At 39.5% G+C, this 23,351-nt stretch overlaps 1 protein-coding gene across 5 annotated transcripts in view; it reads right to left on the reverse strand.

Moving 5' to 3' along the window:
- Positions 1-23,351, reverse strand: part of myo5aa (myosin VAa) — a 63,006-nt gene that overhangs the window by 36,940 nt on the left and 2,715 nt on the right. For all 5 annotated transcript variants that reach the window (XM_080884687.1, XM_080884686.1, XM_080884684.1 and 2 more), the window contains exons 2-7: positions 9,751-9,861; positions 7,176-7,347; positions 6,609-6,753; positions 4,924-5,080; positions 1,836-1,979; positions 124-205 (exon numbers count right to left, since the gene is read on the reverse strand). In XM_080884687.1, coding sequence (XP_080740813.1) covers positions 124-205; positions 1,836-1,979; positions 4,924-5,080; positions 6,609-6,753; positions 7,176-7,347; positions 9,751-9,861 — 811 coding nt within the window. The remainder of the gene's footprint in view (positions 1-123; positions 206-1,835; positions 1,980-4,923; positions 5,081-6,608; positions 6,754-7,175; positions 7,348-9,750; positions 9,862-23,351) is intronic.

Raw genomic sequence — 23,351 nt, forward strand, 5'->3', positions numbered from 1 at the left:
GTGGGGGAACTTGCACAATCGGTGGCTGACTAAATACTTTTTTGCCCCACTGTACATATATGTATATACATATACGTGTGTGTGTGTGTGTGTGTGTGTGTAACGTGTATCTGACCGACTTACTTAGCTTCAGAGCCTTGAACTCAGGCAGATGTGCAGATGCACAAAGCTGATAGAAGATATGATAATTTCTCTCCTCGTCCGCCTGGAAGAAAGCAGAAAGATCATATCTGATTAATCAATAAGATATTATATTTCTTAATTAATAATGAATAAAATGGTTTAATATTAATGTTCACTAAATTAGTTAATCATCATTCAGATATGTTTTTTTTTTTTACTTTTTTACAGCTAACATTCATGGGACAAGAAAAATCAGCTGCTTGTTTCTTTACATACTGCTTTACAATTATACAGTTTGACAAATGTGAGGAACGTAATCACGTTTCTCTGCCAACATCCTCATTCCTCAGTAGCATTGTCTATAATAACTGTGTGTGTGTGTGTGTGTGTGTGTGTGTGTGTGTGTGTGTGTGTGTGTGTGTGTGTGAGAGAGAGAGAGAGGGAAAGTGAGTGAGTGAGATAGAGAGAGAGAAAATGTTTCTTTTTCCAGGCAATAAATGTCCTTGTTCTTTTATCATCTAGATGCCACCCTACAGGTTTCTCCAGTAAGAAAACACACCCACTAAATATATAAGAAAGAAAGATAACAGCTTATATAAGAGAAAAACTCTATTTATAGAATATTTAAAGACAGTATTCAGTAAACTTTTATGAGGTATTATGAAGTATTTCCCTGAATGTGCCCATAAAAATGAAATGAAATCCTTATTTGAAATGAGCTGGCCAATCTCTAGTCCAGGATCATCTGCTCGGGTATGTTGAGACAGGTTCCAGTATGGCTGCTATTTTGAATTTTGTGAAAAGTGGTCTGGAAGTTTAATTCAGACCACTTACACTGTGTGCACTGTGATTTTGCCATGAACATCAAACTTACAAAGCTTACATACACAACAAAAGTCAACTTCACACAAAACTGATTTGACTTTTGTGCGCAAGGTCACTGCTCATCTGATCGGACTCCACAGTTTCCAAACCCAGTGGTCAGCCAGCCCAGACAAAGAGATGGAAGGAATAGGAAAGGAGGAAAGGAGTGCCGTGCTGTCACCCAGTGTGACAGATGAGCAGTAAAGGGACGGGTTTACTTGGTTTCCTTTGTCTTTGTGAAGGAGGAAATGATTGTTGCATACCTATTCTGTACTTACAGGGCAAGTTTTTCATGATCCCCACTAATGATGTTACGTAGCACAAGCTGCTGAGGAGTGACTGCATTACAAAGAGTACCATCCTCCTGTGTAACAGCATTTCACAGTCTACCCATTGTATCACTACAGCAGGGTTAATGTTACATAAGCTGTAGGATCAATGATTGAGACTTTACTACTCAAGTGATGATATTATTAAAATCCTTCCAGTGAGTTTTTTTGAAGGGCCTGACTTTTTTACTGCCAGTGCAGTTTTCTTATGAATGACCTGAAGAATGTTGCTGTAACTCTAGCAGGGCAACAGCTTTCATTATAATGCTGTAAAGGCCGACAACAAGCTTTTCCCCAAAGCACCCCTAATATTAAGGAAGCAAGCTAACGACAAGATGCTCACGCAGAACAAAGCAAAAGTGATGCTCAAAAACATTCAGGAAATTCAGAGTAGAAACTGAAAATGTCTAAAGGTTAACTTTTGAGCATTAATTTGTGACTGCTGAAAAAAAACGTAATGAGGGAACGAATCAGTACACAGAACAACAAACACAGCATAGGCTTATCTTGTGCACTCACCTGAAATACCACTCGCGATTTCTCCAGCAGATATGTTCTCATGTTGGCACCGATGATACGGTAACGGTTGTCAAAGCCGATCTCGATGTATTTCCCAAAGCGACTGCTGTTGTCATTTCTGGTGGTCTTTGCATTTCCGATGGCCTGGGTAAGAGAAGACAGACACAACCAACAATCATCACAAAGTGCGTCTTTAGGAGAGGCTATGCAGATAACCACAACTGGTCCGTGCACTGTAAATGCAAAGAGTCTGTGCATTTGGATAGTGGAAGAACCCCAATCATGTTAAGAGTGCTCAGAGTTTGACTGGGTAGATATTAGAGCAGCAAGGAAACACAAGAAAAGAAAATATACAGCAGAGTGAACGGTCATTTTTACTGTGGTTAAAACAGGAAAAAACACATTTATCTTACAACCTGGAGAACCCAGTACTAGATGCAAAGTATACCTGTTATAAAACTGCATCCTCCACCACTTTTGATGGTTCCTAAGCGCAGCATCATTACTAAAGAGGCCAGTAAGTACAGTAAGGGCTGAATGTTGATCCCTGATTAATTATGTATTGCAACATATTTGTGATCATCGGAAAGGAGGTACTATCTAGCAATTTCCACAAAAAGCTGACAACTGGTGTATTATTATTATCATCATCATCTCCTATGTGTCTCTTGTTGACAGCTTCTTTCAGGTTTTCATTTTGGCCTCACAGTTCTGCAGATGACTCCATTTAGATGACATTCTGGTGAAAATATGTACATTAAAAAATAGTGTTAGGCTTAAAAGGCTAAATGACACTTTTCTACAGTTGTGCACATATAACTTCAAAAAAAGCAACTGCTGTCATGTCAAGTAAGTTAAGGTACAAAGTAATGTCTGAAGCTGGAAAACAACATTACTGTGACAGTGTCAGCGAACTGAGTTGATGATCTGATTTGCGTCTTCTGATTGGTGGTGTTGTGGACATGTAGCTTTTTTTGTGATGAACAGAAGTGACTTTGAGAGGTTTCTGCCAGGAAACCATGTTTTGGAGGAGGCTCAGCGTGGGATTTAGCACACACATTTTCTAGGTTTTCACAGAGGCGGCTTTTAGAGGCTCTTGCATCTAAACTCTTCTTTTCTTTTGACTGATATTGCTTTTCTTTTTTTACCCCATAACGCCACAATGAGTTGTACCAGGTGTTAATCAGTAGGCAGGTTTTGTTACCTTCTGATAGGAAACAGCTAAGCTGGCTCTATCTGACTGCTGGCGACGTCAGTTCTCTCATCCTAAAGGCTGATGTACAACTTGCACATAAAGACCAAAGTTTCTGTATTATGTTCATCTTACTCTAAAACCAAAACAGTACATCAAGCTCTCAATCAGCCATATTGATGTAAATAGACCATTGAAGCTGTCCAGAGACAAAACAAAGTTAAGAACCAGCTCCGTTAAATGTAGTTAAATTGTGGGTTCTTGTTGAATTAAGGTCAAACACAGTCTTTCACTGCAGACAGAGGGACTTTTATCAGAGCAGGTATTCCAATTTCTGCCTGCATCAGCCAACACGTACAAACACCTCGTTCAAACACTCTCCCTCTGTCACGAACACAAACAAACACACACAGGTTCTGTGAAATCGATGCAACAATCTACTCTGCATCCAGGCTGAAGTGACATCACCGCAGCAAAAGAAGAAAGCTCTCTATTCATTCTGTCAGCCTGTTCCTGATTGGCTGAAGGGGAGAGCAGCAGTGGTCGAGGAGAGTGATGTTAGCAGACGGGTAGGAAAGAACGGATAAGGTGGGGGAAGGGGTGGGTTAAAGGAGTGGCATAAGGGGCAGAAAAGAGCTCTGCAACCTTCCTGGACTTATGAGTCCATGGGAACAAATACACAAACAAGCACACTTAAGGATAAAACCTGTGTTATCACAGCACAGAGCAGCCTGAGGCCACAGTCTGGTGAAGAAACAGAACAAAATAGTGTGTAAAGACAAGTAAGAATGAAAGCAAGGAAGAGGAGAGGCCCTTTTCCACCACAATTTCCACAAGAGGATTTTTCTTTTTTGCGTGACCACAGTGAAAACCTCCCTGACAGGACTTCTGTCTAAGACTTTTTTCAGGGGAGAAAGACGTACCTACTCTGGGAAGTAGCCCAGAAAAACGTTTGGGTGAGGCTTAAAGCTGAAGACAACCATTTAAATTACAAACAGATGAAAAGTAAAAATTGAAATTGGAAAATGATGGCAGCTTTAAACTTACTGTTCAAAGAGAGTGAAAGAGAATGGGACAACAAACGGCTGTGGGTGACCGAGGAAGAAAGTGAATGAACAGTATATAAGAAGTAGTAAATAAGAGAAATAAAACACTATTTTTGTGATTCATATAAAATAGATACAAATCACTAATAAATACACCATATTCATATCTCCACATATACCCAAGGGAAGGTGCTTTTTCTAAATGAAGAGAAGGCTTCTTCCAGTCTGCTGTCAATGCTTGATGTGTGTAAGTGCGGCCATCGCACTGCCCTGAAGCTCTGATGCAGACTGAAAAGAAAAGACAGACGCAGACAGCCGAGATACAACCTGGCTGTTACGTGCGTAAAAACAGCTGTCAGGACTAATTTGCCTAAGCTTCACAGGTCTTCACTGCAGTAGAAACACAGACAGACAACAACAATCTGAAGGAAAATTTTAATCCCTGAAAAAAAAAAAAGTTTTGGAGAGACAAAGATTCGAATAATCTAAACAGGAAAATTCTTGTTATGAAGGGGAAGGAACCTAGCTTCCAACGATAAACTTAAACTTTGTAAGACTGTAGTGCCGAAGCACAACGTGTGTTTTGATCTGTAATTTTAAGTATACAGGTTAGACAAGGTCACGTTTAAGTTATTTAACAAAGTCTAAGTAGTTCTTCTTCCCCATCATCTCCAAGTGCTTGCTCCCAAAGGATCATCTGATCATGGTGTTTATTTTCTTACTATTACAAAGTCCTCACCTTACAAGGTAAAATGCTGTCAAATGACTGGTGTTGTGAACCACCACTATATAAACAAAAGTGAATTTAATTAAATAGAAAACAGGTGAACGATCAGGATCGAGTCCTCACCTCCATGATGGGGTTGGAAGCCAAGACTTTCTCCTCCACATTGGCCTCACTGGCTGAGCCGCTGACCGTAGCAAAGTATCTCATGGCGTATTTGGCTGACACCGTCTTTCCTGCACCAGACTCCCCGCTTACAATAATCGACTGGTTCCTCTCATCCCTGAAATTAAAAAACGAAACAAAACAGCCTTTATAGTTCATGCATAACGATGCCGATAAAGTACAGTTTGTAGATTACAATATAGTATTGGGATCATATGGATGTTTTTTTTATGTCACTAAATGAAACGATAACACAGGTCTGCAACCAAATAACTGCACAGGATTTTTTGACTGTTTCAGATTTTTACTCACTGAAACCAGGAAATATTTTTTAAATTCCATTTTTCCAGGTTTTCTTGCAAAACTCATATTTTTAGTTTAATTAAGCATACAATTTCCCTTTTTAAACTGAAATCGGGTATCTTATACTTGAGTCAAAAAAAAACATATCCAATAATGATTTCTCACATTAATTTAATATTTCTAAGAGCAAGAATCAAGTGAAATGAAGCAAAAGTGTGTTCAGAGGAGCATCGAAGAGAAGAAGAAAAGGTTTCACAGACAAAAATAGTAAATGTAGTGTTAAACATAATCACAAAGGAATCGGTTTTTTACTTCTTTGTTCAATTATAAGAAAAATTATGCATAGTTAATTGTAATAAAATACATGACGGAGGGAAATGGAGATCATTTTTGGATTCAGCACCCTAAAAATCATCAAATTTACCAAAAATATCCCATGCAGCTGATTTCTTTTTTGCAGACCAGTGTAATTAAGAGAATGGAAACAGTTGGATGCAAATTGCTACAGCTTTCAGTCCAAATTAAATATAGTTTCATAATTAAAAGTGTGACACACACAATTTCAGGAGCCAGATAGGAAGTGTCACATGCTATCATCATCAATACTTTTTCAGCCTGCTGACAGAACAAGCATCGCAGGTCTGTACACTTTAATGTATCTGCAGGTCACTTTCCTTGTTCTATGCATGAGACATAATCCTTACATACTGCTACTTCCTAAGGCATCACCTTTCTTCTGTAGTTCCAGTTGCAGATCCTACTCCACCTCCAGCCACCATTTATCCTTTTTGCAGGCTTTAAGGGAAGTTTAATTTCACTCTGATTTGAGTTTACATACATTTAGTTTCACTTCAATCAGTCTCAAACATATTGCATCAGTTAGGACTCTGAAGCTTTGTGCAAATTTCACTTGAATAAGAACTTGAATAGAATACTAACCTACAGACTTACCCTAGTTTACAATAAACATATGATTATTTAATGATTATAATATAAAGAGGATTGCAACCATGAGATAGTGGACATGTTTGTGGCTGCTGCCTCTGGCCCTCCTTCACTGCCCTGTGGTCTGAGTAAACTTAGTGCAACATCCTGTCAATATTCAATGTGTTAATGATATGAGCCCCCACCAGGAGAGTGCAAAGATCTACTAGTTGGCTCCTGCAGAGAGTCTTTGTGGGCTACGCATGTGATTAAAATAAAAGAGGGAGAGTCAGTGAGACCACCGTGTGGCTATTTCTGGCTCCGCTTTGACCTACAAACTCTAATGAGAGAGGCAGGGCTGAGCAACAGGGAGACTTCAACCAAGCCTGCTCAGGTAACACACACATGCTCAGACAAACCTGGCCATCTGCTTGTAAGCTTCCTCTGCTACAGCGAAGATATGTGGGTCCATGTCGCCCATGTTCTGACCGCTGTAGGCGTTGATGATATCTGTTCCATAGATGGGCAGCGTCTCGTACGGGTTAATGGCCACAAGCACGATTCCTACGACGCGAGGAGAAAAAAAAACGGAAGAATGAGCTGAACAGCAGCAAGACCACATAAAGAGGAATTATGCTGTTATGATGATAAATGATTAATATAGTTAATTATCTTTTTATCTCATGTGAACTGAATTTGTCTTACAATAATAGCAAACATGTCTTGAGTTTATCAGTGAGGATAATGGAATAAAGTAGCTAAAATGCTGAAGGCAGACAAAGCTTGTTTATTTAAATTAATAAATCTTCCATTATTAAGGTGATTAAAATAAGCTGAGAAATAAAGCTTATATTACTTTCAGCTTTAAAAAGGAACTCTGTGACAATTCAATATTTATCCCTTCAATGACACCATTACTTAACGCTGTAATTTTAAACTTGCAAACATACAGTCTGGCATCTTTGATAGACGAAGCACCTGCTTACCGCAGTAAGTGTAGATAAGCTTCGAGTCGATGAAGCGGACTTTGAGGTTGTGCAGCACTGCTGGCTCGTGGAGGTAGCTGAGCGCTGTGAGGTCATTCTCGCCCACCAAAATGTCAGGATTTCGCAGGTAAGGCAGGTTTTTTGTCTTAGGGTCCAGCTTGTGCTCAATGTTCTGAGGACGACCACAAGAACAGGACTTAATCAAGAAACAGCACATTATTCAAAATATGGCACAACAAGGTATTCGTTTTATTAAAAGATGGTGGATTGGTACAAAATCCTGGGTTAAAATATTAAAATGAGACTTTAGATTTGTTAGAACTTGCAGAAAAACATTCACCCATCTTCTACTCGTCACCAAGGTCCAGGTCACAGGGGCAGTGATGCCCAAACCTACTTCTCTCCAGCTACCATTTCCACCTGTTATGGAGGGATACCGCAATGTTTCCAGCCCAGCAGAGCTGCAACATCCCTCCAGTGTGTCCTGGGTCTGCCCAGAGGTCTCCTCCCGGTTGGACATGACCCAAACAACTCACCCGGGAGGAATCCTAGTCAGATGCCTGAACCACTTCGACTGGCTTCTTTTGATGTGGAGGTATGTCAGCTCTACCCTGTCTCACCAATGACTCGTCAAAAGCTTGTCATCCAAACTCTGAGTCCAGACAACCTCATTTGGACGTCTGGGTTCAGTTAAAAAAACGAAGACACAAATATTCGACTAGGACTAAAAAAAAATGAAGGGACTCGAGCGATATAAGCTATATTACAAGATTTACAGCACTTAAATGTGCTGTTTCTAACCATAATAAGGAACTACCAGCCAAGTAGATTATGTGGTTCTATACAATACAATGTCACCATTAAACTCACTATGCCCACTGATCAAATGATGAGAAGAGAACATGTTTTTTAACCCACTGCTAAAAGGAGAAAAGATCTGCTTTGCTAACATCAAACTAAATTAAGTCCTGCAATAAAATCCACTCAGAGATTTTATCTTTAAACTGTTTCCATGCTGCTGTTTTCTGTCTGGGGCTTTCTGAAGAGATCAGATCATTTATATAACCACTAACAGAGGTCCACGCTAACAGGGTATTTGAACACTATTTCATATCCACGTTCTCAGAAATGTCATGAGACAGGCTACTGATTTTCCACCGCTCAAAGCTTGAGAGTATAAATGTTGTTTTCATTTTCGCTCCCCTCTTTCTGTGTGAAAGCTTCTGCTGCTCGCTCCTTTTATATCTTTGTGAGATGGATGTACTGTATTTCAGATACTTGTCTGATAAGGATATTTGGTTCGGTAAGAGGAAATCTTCAGGAAAACAATATCAAGATTGAGACAGATTAGCTACATCTTTCACAGAATAATTGAGTTATTATGATCAGCAGAGGTCATCTAACACACATGAGCATATTGCACCAAAGCTGTATAACTATTCAATTTAATCAAAATCAGAATTCTTATCATTTTGCATATTTTAATTGCTTTTTGGAAGAAAAAAAAATTAGTTTCGGTTTGAGTGGATTTGCTCATTTAATTTTTTGGGTTTTTTTTGAAAATGCTTTGTTTTAGTGTCGACTTTAGTCTTGTTAATTAGTTAATTTGGAGGGTATACGGAGGGTAGGTGACTCAAAAACAACAACATCTGCCTCATCAGACAGAAGACGTCTTCTATACATTTATCTTATTTTTATATTTTTTCTAAGTCTGGTTTTGAATTGAGTTATTTCATTTTACTGAAAGAGGTTTTTGCACCTATTTTCATTTTTAATTTATTTTTACTCAGCTATAGTAACCTTGGCTAACCTGGATTGTTACTACTTTTATGGCAGCGTAAAGCCCAGGGATAGGTAGTTTGTGACATTTAGCTTGAACAAAAAGGAAAAAACCTCATGAACCTCCATCTGACCTTTACTGACACCCAAAATCTGTTGATTGTTCTTTGGCACTTTTCAACAAATTAAATTTTAAATGTTTGAAGTTTTAGCGATATTAAGCAGCTGAGAAGCTAAACAGAACAAAACCTTTATCCTATTCTTCATGCCCATCATAAAAACAACAAATTTTGGAGCATCTTTTGGATGAATGATGCTTCATCTCCACAGACTTGGAGAATCGATACTAAGATGTGTTGAAGCTGTTCTGATAGGAAGCAGAGGCTCAACACACTCGAGACACTTTATGTTGGTGTTTCTTTCGATTTGTTAATAGTCTGTGTTTTTAAATATGACTGCATAAATCTTAAATCACTACGGGCAATATAGTAAATGGTTCAGCCACTATCAGGCATTCATTTAAATGAGTGCCTCATGGTAAGGAATAGCTTCATGCTGGTAGCTGTTTTTATTCTAAGCCAACAAATTAAATGTACTGAGATACATTAAAAATGCTCCACGGGGCATCTTTGCTTCTGCTACATCTCATTAGTGGTTATTGGTTTTATCATTAGCGCTCTCCATAAAGGAATCCTGCAGAGAGACAGAAAAACCAAGAGAAAGAAGAGGGGGGGGGAAAACAAAGAGGAAGAGGCTGTTTCTTCCCCCACCCTGCTCCTCTTCTTATCATCCTCACCTTTCCATCTTCCAGCATGAGCTGCAGGGAGACATCTCCACTTTTGTAGTCCTTGGTGAGCTCAGCAGACTTCCACACCTCCTCTACATCAGGTATCCAAACCCGAGCACACTGAGACACAGAAAAACACACACAAAAAACAAAAACAGATAAAGTTAGAAACCAGACATGTTATTTCACATCAGGTACACAATAAAGTGCTTTAATACTTGCATAAAAACTGCAGAGATGCTGCTGCGTTTATAGTATTAAACACAGGACCGTTTCTATGGACATCCAAATTTCTATCGTTTTCCCAGCCATGATTTTTAAATGAAATTATCCATCCATCCATCTATCACAGGGTCGCCGGGGGGTGCTGGAGCCTATCCCAGCTATTGTAGGGCAAGAGGTGGGGTACACCCTGGACAGGTGGCCTGTCTGTCACAGGGCTAACACAGAGAGACAGACAACTATTTACACTCACATTCATACCTATGGGCCATTTCTATGTGTAATTTAAAAAGAAACAAACAAACAAAAACAACCCATGCTTTCTGCCCTTTTTACAAAATAAGGTTTTTTCTCCTCCCTGGAAGTTATAAACATATAACCATCTTCGCTGTTGCAGAATTCTTCCATAAATTTGAACTCCCGATTCACTGAGTGACATATCTCCCCTTTTCTCACATCTCTGGATAAACCCACTCCACCTGATGCTCCATGCCAACACAAATCACTTAGGTTTCCTTCTGCTCAATTCAAATGGAGGAGGACAACAGGACAGTTTTACTAAAACGCCTCCTTTTTAATATATCCAATATATCCTTTTAATATCCGTGACCTCAGAGAAAACACTGGGTTCTGTGTTTCACAGTCATGAGAACTCAGCTCCTAATGGTCAGTTAAGTTATAGAAACAAACAACTGAACAAACACTAGCTTATACTGACTAAAGAAAGCAGCAGTGGATCTTGCATGATAATAACTTCAAACCCACAAACACACAGGCATCACCAGAAAAGTGTTTCAGGCCTTACATACATGTGACCGGAGGCAATCAGCTGATCACAGAAATGTGAGAATACAGTGATGGACGCTGCCGGTCACATGGCTGAAGAGACTAGCTTATAAATGGTGACGCATGCCCACACTTATGCAAGGAAGCCCAACTGTACAGGAGTCAGCTGGAGAACCATGCAGCATATTTAACATTACAAAAGGGGAAAAATGAACAGGAATAACTTTTAATACAGAAATATTAAAAGTGCCAATTTTTTCCAGAGCATCTAATGAGCACATGACGATAAAAATCCTTGTTGAACTTTCAGGAACGCTCTCAGGCCTAAAGGATTTTTTTTAACCTTCATTACGTAAACTGCTCATGACGATTTCACAGAAGCAAAAGACAAAGACCTCACTGTAGAGGAGCATAACGGGAGAATAAGTGGTTAATTTTGTCTGCTGCTTCACTACCGATCATCTGAATCATGACCTCATAGTCACACAAATCCTCATGAACCCTCCCTTCATAGTGCATGAGAGTGGTGGGGGTGAAATGGCAGCTTTAGCAGAGAAACTGTTGAGTCTTAATATTTTAGAGCCTTGTGAACCAATTAGGGGTTTTTTCACCTGTAAAAAAGTGCTGATTCTCATTCCAGCCCCGTCACAATTGTCTGCAAACCACCTCAGGTGCACTGGTAAGTTTTGGTAAAGACAGAGCTGACTGTGAAAACAAAACTATTGGTTTATCGGTCGATCCAAGTCCTCCCCTCATACCCCATGGTCCCAAGCTTGGGTAGTGACCAAAAGAATGAGATTGCCAGGGAGAGGGAGCCTGCCATCGCTGCTGAGAATGCTGCCCCATGGCCCAGACACAGAAAGGGATAGATGATGGATGGAAGCTCTATCAAGTCCTCAGGTTATGCACATTATTCCTATCTCTCTCTCTTTTGGTGCAGAAACACTAAACACTGTGACCTGTATATTTAGGCTATGTATAGTGTGGCACTTAAGAATAATGAGAATGGCACTTAGAAATGAGCGAGCATCTTTGTAAGTTAGAGGATGAAGAAAATTTGAAAAAAAGAAAAAGAAAAAGATATGCATGGAACACAGTAAATAGGGAATATTTAAGGTGTGTAAAAATAGGATACTATCACATTAAAACGAATAGAGTTGTGTTCCCAAGAGGTTAAAAACTAAAACTCTTAAAAGTCAACTCTTCCATTGAAGCAGTGTTGTTACCCAAACTGCCAGGTTTTGGCATCCATATAAAAGGGAACCAGTGCAGGACACAAAATTACTGGGATGAAGTTAGAACTTGTATAGGTGGCCTACGAGGTTAAACCACCAATGGCACCTACCAATGATTGGCAGATTCAGCCCAGAATCCCCCAGGTGGAAATTACTAGGGCTGTCCTGAATACCATCTTTTAAATGTCTGAGTTAATAATGATAATAAATAGGAAATATTTAAAGCTTTGCCCAACTAAGGGGGTAGCAGGGTCAAATTTGATAACGGCAATGTTGTCTGACAATGTGCTACACTTGGAGAGAAAGGCAGAGGCAACACAATGTCACACAGGGAGTGCACAACTCTGTCTGGGTGCTGCTGCTTGCTGAATGGTAGAGAGGAAGTTATGCGTTACCTCAGAGTGACCCACAAGTCCCAAAGGTTTTTCACAAGAAGCCCATTTGAAAGAGGGAAAAAAAACAAAAATACAAAAAAACAAAAAAAACAAAAACGGGACTAATTAGCCGCAATAAAGTGAACAGATCAATTTTTAACATTCGTTACAGTCTCAGAAATTACAGTTCTCATGTGGACTGGTTCTCCAAACAGCACCAAGCCTGGATATGCAGCAGCAATCTATTAGTAGAAAAGAAGTATATAAATGCTTTTGTGACAGTGGATCCAAAGTTGGATTTTTAAAGGCCTGCAAATGACCATTTAAAGTCTGCAAAATGCACAACAGCTACTTCTACAGTAGCCTTCTACAGCCTTATAGTCCCCGTGTTGTGACATTTTAAAGTTGGATATCTTTTGCATTTCTGTACTGCAATTACTCACCAGCACCTACTTTATAGCAATACCAGCATGTCTTAGATAAGCCAGTACTAGCTGATAAATCTACAAATATGAGCTAATTTATGTATCACACAATAAGTGTTATGTTTGTTGTATTCAGTATGTTTGAAGACAATGAGAGACGGAGAAACTGCACATCTATGCGTCTGTGCCGAGTTACACATGAAACAGCAGCTAAAAGGAAGAAGCTCTCACACACCACCCAAATGATCAAACCACAGGATTCAACCACATTACTGTCTGACACCGATGCTCACTATCATCTGCAGCATCAAACATCCTGCCTTATCTCTCATAAGAGACACTTTGTTATTTGAATTCCAGTGGATTTACAGTAATTTTATTCAAAATTAAATAAATAGATAACTCTCTACAAGAGAACAGAACAGTTTTAGTAAAAGTGACATTCTTTTGGGATGGCTGCTGAGATCATTTTTAGAGAGGCTGCTGGTAAATTCTGCTACGTCGCTTCAGATGAGCCACTTTTAATGTTCATTACTGGAAAAAAATCAGACATGATCAAATGCATGTTTTCTTAAATGAAAGCATGAAATAGAGCAACATTCATCGACATGCCAATGGCCCCTACCAAGCTCTCTCCAGACATTTTGATCCAGTTTATTTACACAATCACAACAACAGTGGCCTCAAAACCTTTATACTGCAAGGTAAAGACTATAAAAAGAAACCTCTGGCTCACGGAGAGGCAACCATCTGCCTAAGACAAGTATAAACACCACTCTGCAAGGCAAAAACTTATCAAACAGCATGTTTGACTGAGCGGCACAAAACTCCTAAAACAAGAAAGAAGGTAGATTTAAATGAAACGTCCTTTTTAAGCTTTTACTCATGAAGGTTTAGGTTCTTTTCATGTTTATATTGGTGTTTTCTCTCCGTTTAGTCTTCTCAAAGCAGCACAGGCTGTACAATCATGTTAAAGATTGTGATCTTAATATTACAGGTCAGGTTATTGGCATAGCTGCTGGAAAACTGGCCTTACTCTACCAGCCCGTACAGCAGAAACTGTTCCTCCATGCTCAGCTCATGTAAACGCATAAAAAGCTTTCCACCATTTTCCTTCCAACTTCAGAGAGATTTTGCTTTGTGCCAGATAACGACCACCATCATTAACTCATGGTCGATATGTTTGGTTGTGGCTTTAAAGTTGGCAGCTGTAACTTTCTTGTGAGGAAAGTTTGTTGGAATAAAAAGTGGGAATAAAAAGAGGGCATACTGCATAGGCTGGATCTCGGGAGGATAGTGTATGTAAGTTTTCTATCAGCCAAACAGAATATTTTAAAAAAAGGAGGAAATGATGAAAAGTTTTTCAGTATGGACTAGTTTTATTCTAGAAAATAAACAAGGGCTTGTTGAACCCATAACCTTTGTATTTTCTCTTATTGAAGTCTTTTTTTCTTATCAAAAATATTAATCCAAGAAAAACAGAGTCCAGTGCCCCTGGTACAGACAAGAATCAAAGTTTTCCAGTAACATCCACCCAACACTGTCCTTTGATAATTAGCTGTATTCAATGAGCAGGATTTGAATGAGAATGTAATTTACGCATTTCTTTTTTTCTGTGTCACTTGCAAAACTATATCTCACTGCATACTCTGGTAACAAATAACAGAGCAACAATACGTTGGCTCTATAGTGAGTTCCTCATCCAGTGAACAGACTCAAACTGCCTCATCTCCTCTGCAGCCTTGGTGAGTTTGGCGTACCTGTACATAAACCAGTTGTTCACCTGATTAAATTTCTGGTTAAAGTGATCCTCCAGCGTAAAAGTGGATCTTCAGATGACCCAAACAAAGGCTACCGTTTCCAGCTGCAGTCCATGAGTGTGGAGTTGGAGCCTGTTCAACTGCAGTATGAGAAACTCTCTGCAGAGTCTATTTGGTTCGCAGCAACTGAAATTTCAAAGTAGGAGCGAAGGGATTTTCCACTGGCATGGCAATCACAGATAAATAAGACACAAAACACTCATAAGTGGTTGTTAATATATATGATTTCTATACACATAAAGCTACTTAAAAGGAATTAAGAGAGACAGATTGGATGGAATTATAAGCAGGTGAATATAGGCTTTTACCATCTTCCTCCTCATTCCAACATGTCATCACTCCCTGTGTTAGACCATCCCAGCAGCCAGCCTCATGGCAACAAAGAGGCAGAAAGAACGAGGAGGAGAAGAGGAGGAGGATGGAGACTAAAAATAGCAACAGCAAGTTCTGAGCATCATCACACCTCACAGAGGCAAAGCTGCACACTTTCTGATCCTGGTAATTGTCACAAAAAGCACACACACACACACAGAGCACTTGTTTCACACACCACTAGGTGTGAGGCACGATTATCCTGAATTAGTTAACACTGAAATATGCTCCCAATTTGCACATTAGCAGACATACATGGAGGGGGAAAGGAAAGACAGCACTGTAGTACAGCTGCAGAGGTAATGAATCATATTTATAGTCCAACAAATTCCCCTGGGTTCGGAAATAGAGGAGAGATGTAGGTTGAAACCACGCAGTCTCTCTCACACACTCGCAATCACACACAGAAACTGACAGACATCTACATGTTTCAAGGACATCATCGTCCACAGTGAAAAAGAAGCTGGAAAAGAATAGCATCTAAATGCTGGAGAGAAAAATGTGATGAGTCGGGGTGCAGCGACTGTCTGCCTCAAAGACAGACAGAGAGACACGGGTGGATGGTGGAAGGGATGGATGGAGGCTGGTTAGGCTAGGCTGGTGTCTTCTGGGGTGGCAGACAATGAGGGGAGGCATGACAATAAAGGAGCAAAGACGTCAGAGCATGTGTGACATCAGCAATCATGTGACTACAGTGTCTCTACTTTCCCCCCCACATGCTGAATGCAAGACACGTCCATGCAGCACATGCTTGGTCGCAGCAAAGCAAGGATGAAATGTTTTCTGTGTGGCGATTTAAAATGTGTTCACTCCTAAAGAGAAAACAACATCTCTTATCAATATCACAGTATAACCAGCACATAAACATTGCAGCATTAACTTCCATTTGTCCCTCATTGTTGTTCTAATTTGAAACTAATCCTGGCGTATCCAGTTTATTTTCTTACAGTTCAGGAAAAGACAGAGTCACTGACTTGTTTATTAAAACAGTTTAAAGGGAACATATTGTGCTCGATTCCAGATCCATTGAGCATAATACGTCCATACACTGATCTGGCGGTCATTCTTTGACTGTCAGTGAATCAAAATAAAATCAAATAAGCAGCAAATTGCCGTGAAATAGATTCTCGTGAATTTGGAGGCAGCAAAATGACCTCCACTGGCGGTTTATTCCCCTGACCCTTGGCATGCAGGAAGATTTTCCATGTATACAAATGTAAGTATGAAATATGAAGGGAACACTTTTTTTAGACATAACACCTTTTTCTAAAATGAACCTTCCCCATTTTAAGCGCTCTCTGAAAATAATAAATCAAGCTAGTACAAGTGGAGCTATGGAGGGTCTACTCTGAGCTCCTCCTAAATGACTGAGGCCTTATATCTAAGAGTGAGCAAAGCCCACCCAGGGTGGAGCGCCCACTCCAAGATGGGAATGAGTTGCTACCCCAAGTGGAAGAGGATACTTCTCTGGAAGTATCTCAGGGTCAACTTTATTTTAATTACTTTTGTTTTTAAATAGATTTGTAGTATAGGTTTCATTGAATACCACATGGACTACTAGAGCAGCTTTGCATGACTTCATGGATGAAAGTAACATATTTATCTCATACTATGTCTTGGTGCAGCTTCTTATATCGTCTGCCGTCTAAAAGATGTTGCTTTAGCTCTCTTCCCTGCTCCAAACATTGATGATTGGCTCATAAACCAACAATTTAGCTGACACTATATATACTTTATATATACGGGGGGGAGAGCATAGCAGATGCTCCAGCTGTTTCATATTGGCTACATTCAGAAGACAATGATTTAAAAGAAGAAATCCTGTATTTTAGTTCTTTTTAAGGGTCAAATAGCACAATCTTGGGATTGGGTTTGTGTAACGCATTTTTAATCTCAAAAATGATTTCTTCCTGTACTTAAGGTTTTCAGTACACAGTAGGGGTCAGCAGGTCAATTAACAGAAGGGAAAGGTCTTGAAGTTGCAAGTTGAGCTGATGCTAATCCTGGTTTAATTGAGACAAAGGATCAGGAACTGATTAGGCTACCTCTGGCTTAACACCAGCTAATCGTATTTCACTCAATTACACCGCAACTTCTTTACATGACGGCCAAAGTTTGTGCTCTTAGCATCTAAAAATCAACAAATGAAAGAAGTAAGAAACTACTGAGATGAAGATTAAACCTCTTCCACCAAACACTGTGGAGCCATTGTGGTACCTTTTGAATATGACAGAACTGATGTTATCACAGAAGACCTGCAGACGTCCTGAAAGTCATTTCAGCTTTAACTCTTCCGTATTCGACTGCAACGCCTCTCTGTATTAAATAATTTCTGCTAATGCAGAAACTGGAGGTGTACTGGAGGTTTTCAATGTCACAGAGATCAGGAAGCTGGGAGTGTGTAAAGCGCAACGTTTTGGGGTTGCAAGGATGTGGCGATGGGGCGGGGCATCCATCAGAAGTGTTTACTCTCTGCTCAGAGTCAACAACAGATTAAAGAGATGCAAATACGGAGCTCTGAGCTTTCGCTCTAGAAGTGGGCACCTTTTGGCCTACTGCAAGTCTCTTTTCCCCACTTATAACTCACCTTCTCATAAAGTGAGAGCCTGCATGGCTGGGTTTGTCCTCTTCAGTAAAGTGATACATTTACTGCATACTGCAGTTGCAGGCAGAAATATTAAGGAGCCATAGACTTGCTAAGGTAACACAAGCCTACTTCTTTATCTATGGATCAATCATGCTTATCATGAGAGGTTCACCCCTAACTGCCTATTTGGAGCCAGGAAAAATCCCTTCATGATTTATACTTTTTTCCCCATGCAAATGTAACTGAAAATCTATTGATTTTTGTGATATTTACAATTTTCCAAATGACTGTATTTCTCTGGGTATTTGGTTTTTGGGTGTAATCTACCTGCTACAAAAAGAGCAAAAAACTTCAAAACTATATTTCAGATTCTCATAATTTTCATTTCAGAAGGATTATGGCTGAACAACCTGAAACATCAAACATGCAGCTAAACTGTCTTCAAATAAAATATCTATTCCTCGGTCTAGTGACTGAGACAATGTTGTTCTTTTGACCGAACAGAGGAGCAAAAGGAATTTAGACAAGTACACTGCACCTCATAAAAGTAAGTCAAGCGGAAATGGATGAAAACCTTAATATATTTTGTAGCTGGCAAAGGCGACCTTCCAGACAGCCGCAGCGGTATGCGAAAAAGTGTTTTGCTCACATATTCTCAGTAAAGCGGTCAATGGAGACTGCAGAAACCTCATCACATGATACCACTCATGTGAGAATCTGCTGTTTTTCTGCTCAGCTGGGCAGACACAGTATGACGCTAAGATTTAGAGAGATTTCAGCGCTGTTGGAGAGCTTGGTAGGAAGGAACCTTGATTGTCTGCGCTCCCAACTAGACCATTGGCACAACTAGCGTGCCAATCGTCTACTGACTGCCCAAGATCTCTTACTAAGAGGCTGTGACGCTGATCAGCATCTAATCACATTAGTTTGGCCAGTGCTGACTCTTGGCATAGTGTAGGAGTAGTGTTGTTTGCCTCTTTGCACTATATAAGAGCAGAGAATGGGACCCACAATTGTCCTCTCTTATATTTACAACACCATAACACACCAACAGAGTAAGTGGAAGACAGTTCCAGCTGTTATTTAAAATAGTCAATAAAAAGCAAATAAATCTATGTGATAGCAATGACAGTGCTAGATAAGTTATCCAGAAGAACATATTGCTGGTCCATCCAACCAACAAAGTTGTACTGAAGCCTGCAAAGCCAGATGTGCATCCAAAACAGGCAGGAAAAACTACAAGCTACTTCTACTGATTCAATTTCGTCAAACCGTAACAAAGATGTTGCTGTTACTCTGATAACAAAACTCAGCACAGGCTAAAATCTGATTTGTTGCTAAGTGGAAGTTATTACTGTCCTTCTGATTTCAGTGACATAACCATTTCAAAGGGCGTGTCAGGATTGGGGCTCCACAGCCACCATTACAGAGGTAATGTAATAAAACCAAATTCAAAATCACAGCATAGAAAGGTTCTTTATATGACATAAAGAGAAACACCAGTTTATCATTAAAAGCATCCATCTCCTTAAAAAATAATGACACAACTATTTAATCAAGAGGGGAGGAATTTCTTTAAAGCTTAAAAAGGAGCAAAAACTTACTTTCAGAAACATATACTCCAACTCCCGGTTCATTTTGACTGTTGAGCGAGCTTCTAGCTCATGCTGTGACTCTGATGGTTTTGTGGATGCCTCCAGCCACACGCGCCACAAGACCAGACACTAACTGATCGAGCAGTGAGCTCCAAAGCTCGCTGGCAGATGAAATCTTCCCATTGTGTCTGCAGACACAAGCGGCGTTCAACGACGTTCCCCAAACTTCCTTGCCTCGTGGCAGACGACTGGCCTTCCCAGCTGTCTGTCAACAAAAATCTCAGCTTCCTTCATTGATCACATGATCTACGAGGCAGACGGCGAGTAAACAGGACCGTCTCACAAGCCGCTCTGAAAAACAACTGCAGGCCGGGAGCTGCAAAGATGAAAACTGAACCTGGATGATACATGAAGGGAGCTAGCCTATTCAAGGAACGTAATATCTTCCCGTAAAGCAATATTGAAATTCTGTAATTATTTATTTCTTTTACCATTGAATTCTGGTCATTATTTATGCTTTCTGGTCAAAATCAGATGATACATCAACACAGTCACATTAAAAGGACTCGCTATTTTACTCACGAACATTCAGCCATAGAATACTTCCATGTATCTTGGTTTGGATTGCAATGACCTCATGCATGAACGAGTACAACATGATTGCGCAATTACTTTAACCAGGTCATGGCAGTAACTGAATGCACATGCTCTCAATTACAGATAAAGGGGAAAAAATAAACCCATGACGTTGAATAATATAAAACCTGCCACCTGACGAGTTGGAAAAACACCTACAGATCTGACTATTCGTGAAGTTTTTTTAAATCAAACTGGGTTTTGTAACACGAGCATGCTAACGTATCATTAAAAATGTCACATTTAATAGGGGTGGCAATTACACTAACTCACGACAGACTGCGATACAATACTACCACTATAGTATCACAATGGTATTGCAGTACTGTGAATAACTGAAACAGAAAGTCATCTGCATCAATTTTAAACTGGAGTCCAACATATCACTTTAGGTTCTCAGTAAACTGTGGGCCACCTGTTTGCAGCTAAAGTGTGCATAATGACAAACACACTAAACTGCAAGCTAACATGGTGGCTAATACACAGCTGCACAAAAAAGCAGCCAAAACTAAAGGTTGTGGCGCTGTCTTGTTTTGTTGTTATTGTTGTTTTTTTTTTAAATTAGTGTTTTAAACAGGTGAACTTTTTTTTTTTCTCTAATATCCTGTACAATCACTGACTTGCCATGTTCAGACCACTGAAACAGGCTAGAGCAAAATGAAGGTACCGATATTCTGTCGAACTAACATCTGCAGCGTGTTTGCTAGTTATAATTCTCCATAGATTGACAAAAATGTAATAAACATATGTAAGAAATAAAGACTTTGATACCAAGTTTAGGTCAGTTCAGGCTAATGCCATAAGGGTTAGGGATATCAGCATATCAAGCTACAATATGCAAACTAATGGTTTTCTTTCCACTAAATTAATTAATTCTTAGACTTGAGGTCATAAAATAATATTTTCAAAAAAGGTTTGTCCACATTTTAGGTCTCTTAGGTAGTCTGCGTCTTGATACCAGAATAAATGAGACAAAATGATCATTCAGTTATGGCAGAAGTGCAACAATGCACGGCTGTCAATGGGTTGAAAAGGTCAGACATGCTGGCAACACCCCAACCAGTGATGTAACAGCAGGTGTTTTCCCTTCCATCATCTGCTCCTGACTACTCTCACTGTGTGACTTCACTAACTAGCACGTGGCCATATGTGCAGCTTGCTCAACAGGTTATCTCGTATCATACAGCTCTCATTTTCGCTGAAACAACCTGCAGCTCTTTGAGCTTAGGACCCATGTCAATTGAGACAGTGAGAATTTTTAGAGGTGAGACAAGCTGGACAATCACAAAAACAATACAGAGAATAAAAATATGACATTTTTTAAGTACCTTTCCACTGCAGCAATGCTGGGTAGGTCTGACGTGCCCTATAATAAATATTATAATAGAAATAAGAAGAATATTTATGTTAAATATCCTTTTTAAAGCCAGCCTTCCAAAAACCCTTACAAAAACATTCAGTGTAAACAATATTTCAGACTCGAAGGATAAATTACAATTAAAATATCAATATAAAATTTAAAAACCAGCCACTACAAGTCTTGAGTTCAACAACAACAATATAATTAAGTGTGACTCAACAGTTAAGATTAAAAATCTATAATAAGTAATCTAAAAATGTAAAAATTGGGAAATTGATTTTCTTTTTAAATGACATAAATCCTTAACAGTGATTTAAATGTAACAATTCTGCAACTATTTTGACAAATGAAAAAAAATTATACCAACTGCTGGAACTGAGACATTATTGTTCATTCTTGTTGTTTACATTGTTGATCATTTTGCTTTTAGCATAGGTTTAACCAATCAGCGTCAAGCCCCACACAGCAGCTTTTCAGGGCCGATCAGATATACCTACTGCGAAACAAGTACTGTGTTCTGATATGTCCCTGAAGAACGGGCAGTTCCTGCAGTTTGACACACTACCTTAAAGCTCGCTGCAAGTTCCTACAGTAGAAAACATTTACATTTTAACTGACACTTGAATTATGAACCCGCAGCCCTTTGCTGTACGTCTTCCCCCACTTTCATATTGTCATTGCTTCACTATCCAAAAAAATTATCTTAGAAAAGAACAAAAGCATAAATAAATACTGTGCTGTAATTAATATACAATATGCAGACTAATTTGAGCGTTGTGAAAACCTCATGTGGGAATAATTTTCTAATCAGCTACAGAGAGATCTTTTTGTAACCGCCTCATAGTATAATCACATATTTTAGTGCCTGTGTGTGATACCATAATCAACCAAGAAATAATAGCAGTAATGACCTAACCTACTATTAGCATGCCTATCTTTTCCTCCGTTTTTGCAACTTAACCTTTACTATGTTTTACTATTAAAGGAAAAACTGGATCTTACGCTGGATCATTCAACGAGCCCATATAAACACAACTTAGAAAGACTTTGTGTTGTATTACACTGACCTTTTTACATGACTTTCTTTTGTATTTTATTTAGATTGTTCCTTACTGAGTGCTTTTTTTAAATTTTGCTTATTGAGCTTCTTATTGCATTATATGCAACAATGCATGGTAAGAAAAGTCTAACCATGTTCAGCTCTCTAACACGGCGAATCATGAAGCTGTTTCAGTGCGGCTGGAACACGTTCGTTTTCTTTTCAATTCTGATCTTCACTGGTTTGTTGGTTTGTTTGTTTAAATATGAAAACTACCCAGCATCTCAGCTCAAAGTGCATGACACCCTTCTTGCTCTCAGCAGAGAACTTCAATCTTCAGTTCACTTCACTGTTGCAAACTTAGCAACTTTGCAAAAAAAAAATCTATGGCACTCTTGCTTTAGCTGGGAAAGAGCCACACCTCCTCCTGTAAAGTCCAGTGGCTGTATAGGTACACTGCTTGTAACTTTCTGAGTAATCGTAGCAGAGCTGATATTTTTAACTTTCTTTATGATATTCTCAGACGCCCCCTTCTTGCTCAACTGCTCACTCTTGGTCACCTCAGCTCAAAAAAAATAAATAAATAAATGCTATGCGGGGTAGCCCTAGTTCTGAGTTTAGTTTTACAAATCAATGTTGAGTCTAGCTATTTTAAAAACACAGCACATGTGCCTGTTATAGTGCAGCAAACACTCAGCTGTATGACACTCAAGTGTATTTTTGAAGCTTCAGTTGTGCGGTAAAAGGCCTTTTCAGCTCTGAGTCATCTTTTTAAGGTGCAGCTTGCTTTCCTCTCCACGAGAGCGCCCTCTCTTTGCTTCTCTTTCCCTCTTACTAGTTTTGATCTTGATCCGTTTTATATTGTTGGTCCGAGTTACAAACAAAACCCAAACAAAACAAAACACAGACTAGAGTCTTAAAGCAAAGAACTTCACCCCTGAGTCACCTCTCTTTAAACAGGCAGTCAGGTCACGCAGGAGACAAACACAGATTGCTGGTGTGTGTGTGTGTGTGTGAGTGTGGATGTTTGTGATAACATATGCACAGTAAGCGCCTATAAGGCTGACTCGTGTGCACAGAGGGCAGACTGTTTCCCGCCCCTGTGCTGGAAAAGCAAATCACATAGAGAGTCCTCCTAAAATACACTGTGCCATTCAAA

This window comes from Rhamphochromis sp. 'chilingali' (genome assembly GCF_963969265.1).
Source record: "Rhamphochromis sp. 'chilingali' genome assembly, chromosome: 6".
Classification (NCBI taxonomy): domain Eukaryota; kingdom Metazoa; phylum Chordata; class Actinopteri; order Cichliformes; family Cichlidae; genus Rhamphochromis; species Rhamphochromis sp. 'chilingali'.